The following is a 5,779-nucleotide window of genomic DNA, read 5'->3' as shown; positions in this document are numbered from 1 at the left end:
ACACGCTCCGCCGGGATCCAGATGCAAACTCTCACGAATTCGGGGTCACCATTATGTTGTGGAGAAATTAGAGTCGAATCCCGCGTTGGTCAGCCGTCCATTGGGGAGTTTATTGAACAAACCGTCACAGCAAATGTGCATACAGAATGTACAAAATGTCCGACGAGCTCATTTGGTGACACCATTTTATACCGTTTTATCATAACAAGTGTACGTGGCCCTCTCTGGAGGCGCCTAGCTTTCGCAGTTTATCATAAACACGCTCATTCTAACTATCAACAATATTCTGAACCAGTCAACAAGGCCCAGGATGTAACTAGGCCAGAAGTCATGAGCATGTCATGACATCCTTCTCCCACAGCAACATCATTTCTGAACATCTTCTTACCCCCTGCTGCGTCCTGTGAGCAGAGTTCCAGCCTCGTTTTGGTGCTGATGAAGGTAGTCCGGCTAGTTGGCTGGGGTTTAAAAAATAAAGCGTTTTGCTTCTCAGAACAATATGCGTTCAACAGAGTAATACATTTGCATCACAAAATGGTTCTCCAGGAAAAAGTCAGACCTCACAATCTCTTGGCCCTATTTTCTCTCCCTTCGTATCACTGCCTGCTGTGCAGACCGAGCAGCAAACACCGTAACAGGCGCGGCAGGCGGGTTCTGATCGGGTTCTGGTCAGATTTGTGGATCTTTGCTGCAACCTTAATCTCAGAAATCATGAATCAAACCTTCAAACTGTTTGAAAAAGTTCTGAAAAAGTCAATAAAACCTTGGGAAGATCCCTCAGAAACAAAATGGCGGAAAATATCAAAATTTTAGTAAACCTTTGAAAATGATTTTTAAAAGAAAACTTTGATTTTTTTTACTTCCTGAATTTTTTAAGGTAAATTTCTAAGGTGGAAACGTGTTTTTGTAGCTGCCCACACCAGTCATGTGACTCCATGGAGCTGAGTGCGAACAGGGAGGTTCTTTTTGGCGAACTGAACCTTTAAACCCGCTCTGAGCCAAGCTTTAAATTTAATTTATTGACTCTGATTTTCTGCTGATCCTTTGGGTGAAATATTTCGTCTCGTGTTTGTAGAACCGAACGGGTGCCAAATGTAAAGAGAAAGCTTTAATAAAATGTGTTTGCTTTTTATTCTGAGAGCGTTTCTGTGGAAATGAGCTGCGTGTCCCCCAATCGGGCTCCAGCCTGAATTGGCCAGAAGGCTTTGTAAAAAAGGAGATTTGTGCTGAGAATTATGACCATTCTTTATATGATTTAGTGTCAGAGCCGAACAGGAATTAGCTCCAATATAACCACTTTCTGCCCAAACTACAGTAGTGACCCTTATATTTTTATCATTAAAAGTAAGATGGTAAATACACAATATTATACACAATAATTTATATGAATTAAACCTGCATTTTTTGCCATTGAAAATATCTAAATTGTTTAAGTTAAAATGTGTTTTTTCCATATCAAACGTAAGGTTATAATGACATGATTTTAATAATAAGTTTAGATCTAAAGTGGGTCTGAGGCATGAAACTCCAGGGCTGAAGGAGTCCTACTCCGGCCGTGGGGGGGATTTCCCTGAAATGTACCACACTGGATGTATCTAAGGTGACAGATTCAGGACTCGTGAGTAAACAACGCGTTTCTTTTCTCTTGTCAAAGGAAAAGTAAAGTTTATTGGAATCACTCAGAATCATTATTTCCACAAACCTTTACGGGCCTGAACATTTCAAACTGTAGGACAGCTACACCCAGGAAACCCGGAGAAACGTCTCCCAACAAACCGATTATGTTTTCTTCTAACTTCTAAAGGTACGGCTCTGAAGTTTCACCGGACCCTTTGGGGCGTCCTGATCCTCAGGTTGGGAACAACCCAAAGTGGGTCCAGCGGTATCAGGAGGGTAAAACCCAAAGTGGGTCCAGGGGTATCAGGAGGGTAAAACCCAAAGTGGGTCCAGCGGTATCAGGAAGGTCAAACCCAAAGTGGGTCCAGGGGTATCAGGAGGGTAAAACCCAAAGTGGGTCCAGGGGTATCAGGAAGGTAAAACCTAAAGTGGGTCCAGGGGTATCAGGAAGGTAAAACCCAAAGTGGGTCCAGGGGTATCAGGAAGGTAAAACCTAAAGTGGGTCCAGTGGTATCAGGAAGGTAAAACCCAAAGTGGGTCCAGCGGTATCAGGAAGGTCAAACCCAAAGTGGGTCCAGGGGTATCAGGAGGGTAAAACCCAAAGTGGGTCCAGGGGTATCAGGAAGGTAAAACCCAGTGGGTCCAGCGGTATCAGGAGGGTAAAACCCAAAGTGGGTCCAGGGTTATCAGGAAGGTAAAACCCAAAGTGGGTCCAGTGGTATCAGGAGGGTAAAACCTAAAGTGGGTCCAGGGGTATCAGGAAGGTAAAACCCAAAGTGGGTCCAGTGGTATCAGGAGGGTAAAACCCAAAGTGGGTCCAGCGGTATCAGGAGGGTAAAACCCAAAGTGGGTCCAGCGGTATCAGGAGGGTAAAACCCAAAGTGGGTCCAGGGGTATCAGGAACGTAAAACCCAAAGTGGGTCCAGCGGTATCAGGAAGGGAAAACCCAAAGTGGGTCCAGTGGTATCAGGAGGGTAAAACCCAAAGTGGGTCCAGGGGTATCAGGAAGGTAAAACCCAAAGTGGGTCCAGGGGTATCAGGAAGGTAAAACCCAAAGTGGGTCCAGTGGTATCAGGAAGGTAAAACCCAAAGTGGGTCCAGGGGTATCAGGAAGGTAAAACCCAAAGTGGGTCCAGGGGTATCAGGAAGGTAAAACCCAAAGTGGGTCCAGCGGTATCAGGAAGGTAAAACCCAAAGTGGGTCCAGGGGTATCAGAAAGGTAAAACCCAAAGTGGGTCCAGGGGTATCAGGAAGGTAAAACCCAAAGTGGGTCCAGTGGTATCAGGAGGGTAAAACCCAAAGTGGGTCCAGGGGTATCAGGAGGGTAAAACCCAAAGTGGGTCCAGCGGTATCAGGAGGGTAAAACCCAAAGTGGGTCCAGCGGTATCAGGAGGGTGAAACCCAAAGTGGGTCCAGCGGTATCAGGAGGGTAAAACCCAAAGTGGGTCCAGGGGTATCAGGAGGGTAAAACCCAAAGTGGGTCCAGGGGTATCAGGAAGGTAAAACCCAAAGTGGGTCCAGTGGTATCAGGAGGGTAAAACCCAAAGTGGGTCCAGGGGTATCAGGAGGGTAAAACCCAAAGTGGGTCCAGGGGTATCAGGAGGGTAAAACCCAAAGTGGGTCCAGTGGTATCAGGAGGGTAAAACCCAAAGTGGGTCCAGTGGTATCAGGAGGGTAAAACCCAAAGTGGGTCCAGGGGTATCAGGAGGGTAAAACCCAAAGTGGGTCCAGTGGTATCAGGAAGGTAAAACCCAAAGTGGGTACAGCGGTATCAGGAAGGTAAAACCCAAAGTGGGTCCAGGGGTATCAGGAGGGTAAAACCCAAAGTGGGTCCAGTTGTATCAGGAAGGTAAAACCCAAAGTGGGTCCAGGGGTATCAGGAAGGTAAAACCCAAAGTGGATCCAGCGGTATCAGGAAGGTAAAACCCAAAGAGGGTCCAGGGGTATCAGGAGGGTAAAACCCAAAGTGGGTCCAGGGGTATCAGGAAGGTAAAACCCAAAGTGGGTCCAGCGGTATCAGGAGGGTAAAACCCAAAGTGGGTCCAGGGGTATCAGGAAGGTAAAACCCAGTGGGTACAGGGGTATCAGGAAGGTAAAACCCAAAGTGGGTCCAGCGGTATCAGAAAGGTAAAACCCAAAGTGGGTCCAGGGGTATCAGGAGGGTAAAACCCAAAGTGGGTCCAGCGATATCAGGAACGTAAAACCCAGTGGGTCCAGGGGTATCAGGAGGGTAAAACCCAGTGGGTCCAGCGGTATCAGGAAGGTAAAACCCAAAGTGGGTCCAGGGGTATCAGGAAGGTGAAACCCAAAGTGGGTCCAGCGGTATCAGGAAGGTGAAACCCAAAGTGGGTCCAGCGGTATCAGGAAGGTAAAACCCAAAGTGGGTCCAGCGGTATCAGGAAGGTGAAACCCAAAGCGGGTCCAGCGGTATCAGGAAGGTAAAACCCAAAGTGGGTCCAGCGGTATCAGGAAGGTGAAACCCAAAGTGGGTCCAGCGGTATCAGGAAGGTGAAACCCAAAGCGGGTCCAGCGGTATCAGGAAGGTAAAACCCAAAGTGGGTCCAGCGGTATCAGGAAGGTGAAACCCAAAGTGGGTCCAGCGGTATCAGGAAGGTGAAACCCAAAGTGGGTCCAGCGGTATCAGGAAGGTAAAACCCAAAGTGGGTCCAGGGGTATCAGGAAGGTAAAACCCAGTGGGTCCAGGGGTATCAGGAAGGTAAAACCCAAAGTGGGTCCAGGGGTATCAGGAAGGTAAAACCCAAAGTGGGTCCAGTGGTATCAGGAAGGTAAAACCCAAAGTGGGTCCAGCGGTATCAGGAAGGTAAAACCCAAAGTGGGTCCAGCGGTATCAGGAAGGTAAAACCCAAAGTGGGTCCAGGGGTATCAGGAAGGTAAAACCCAGTGGGTCCAGGGGTATCAGGAAGGTAAAACCCAAAGTGGGTCCAGGGGTATCAGGAAGGTAAAACCCAAAGTGGGTCCAGTGGTATCAGGAAGGTAAAACCCAGTGGGTCCAGTGGTTTGAGCTTTAGCTCAGAACCCGCGGTTGTCCTCCTGAGGCATCACTTTAGCTCCAGACGCAGCTCAAAGATGGCCGACAGATACTCGTCGTTGTCCCCGTCTTCCTCCAGAGCTTTCTCGTAGTACGCCACCGCCCTCCTTATGCTCCCTTCCTCTCTGGCCACAGCTTCCAGAAGGCCGTAGGCCGCGGCGTCTCTGGGATTCCTGTTGAGTCGGCGTTCTGCTATATTCTTCAGTTTCTGTGGAAGAGCGTGAGAGGATGACTTCTTGTTTACCCTCAGTTTGATGGGCACAGATTATAGAAGTGTGGGACTCTTAGAGTGGATTCGGCGTGCTTTCCGTCACATCGTAACGTTATTATGGAGGATAGAAGAAGCAGCTGACAAACCTTGACACAGAACTTTCTGACCGATGTGTTATAGCGACACTCCAGAACCTGTTGGACACAAGAGAGGAAAAAAATGTCCTGAACTGTCTCACTTTGTGCTTTTATTGGATCCACTTTAAAAACATTGATAGCCCATTCAGACAGGCTCTGGTTCCATGAGGGTCAGAGGTCGAGGGCTGCATCAGTCATAGGCTGTGTTCAAAACCGCCTACTACTCCTACTATATGGAGAGAGATTAGTCTCAAAACCGCTGACAATTGTGTAAATGACAATCCACCAGTTCCACATACATCACAAATACGTTTCATTATTTACAAATAAATATATTTCATTTTGTGTCTCACAGTCTGCGTTTTATAAAAATACTGTTAAATTCATTAATACTCATTTTGGTTTTTATATATACATCATGATTTGGATGTGAAAGTGAACGCATTTGTTTCAAATTTTGTTGCATATATTTGTAAAATCAAAGTTACAAAATTAGAATGTATTTATAAATTGGTGCATCTGCATTTGTGGATTAAGTCACAAGCCTGTTTTCTGTGCCGTATTTTTGTTCATTTTCTCTCGGTTTTTTTTGGATTTTGAGACTTTCCTTTCGCCTTTCTGCACCTGATCCACACACAAATGCAGCACCATTCACAAATGTGCCAAGCAAGCGAACGAGCTGCCGCTAGGGGCCGCTGTTGCTAAGTTTCACTGTGGTTGTGGATGGCGGTGCTCCTAGCTTCCAGATAACAGCCCTGCTGCCAG

The 5,779-nt window shown here is 47.1% G+C and overlaps 1 protein-coding gene across 1 annotated transcript; it reads right to left on the bottom strand.

Annotated features, from left to right (window-relative positions):
• Window positions 1–4,517: 4,517 nt before the first annotated feature.
• LOC142374477 (interferon-induced protein with tetratricopeptide repeats 5-like) lies at window positions 4,518–5,315 on the bottom strand. Its single transcript, XM_075458203.1, has 3 exons — window positions 5,301–5,315; window positions 5,024–5,170; window positions 4,518–4,874 (listed from the first exon to the last, which is right to left on the bottom strand). The coding sequence occupies exons 1-3, from the start codon at window positions 5,313–5,315 to the stop codon at window positions 4,677–4,679; spliced, it is 360 nt and encodes a 119-aa protein (XP_075314318.1). The 3' UTR covers window positions 4,518–4,676.
• Window positions 5,316–5,779: the final 464 nt, after the last annotated feature.

The sequence above is a fragment of the Odontesthes bonariensis genome, chromosome 23, assembly GCF_027942865.1.
Source record: "Odontesthes bonariensis isolate fOdoBon6 chromosome 23, fOdoBon6.hap1, whole genome shotgun sequence".
NCBI classification, from domain to species: Eukaryota; Metazoa; Chordata; class Actinopteri; order Atheriniformes; family Atherinopsidae; genus Odontesthes; species Odontesthes bonariensis.
This window is presented reverse-complemented; position numbering and strand designations above follow the sequence as displayed.

What these genes read in the sequence shown, in the direction of transcription:
- LOC142374477 (XM_075458203.1), bottom strand. An exon ending in TCAGAAAGTTCTGTGTCAAG is followed by an intron (nt 4,875 to 5,023) that starts GTTTGTCAGCTG and finishes GCTCTTCCACAG; the next exon opens with AAACTGAAGAATATAGCAGA.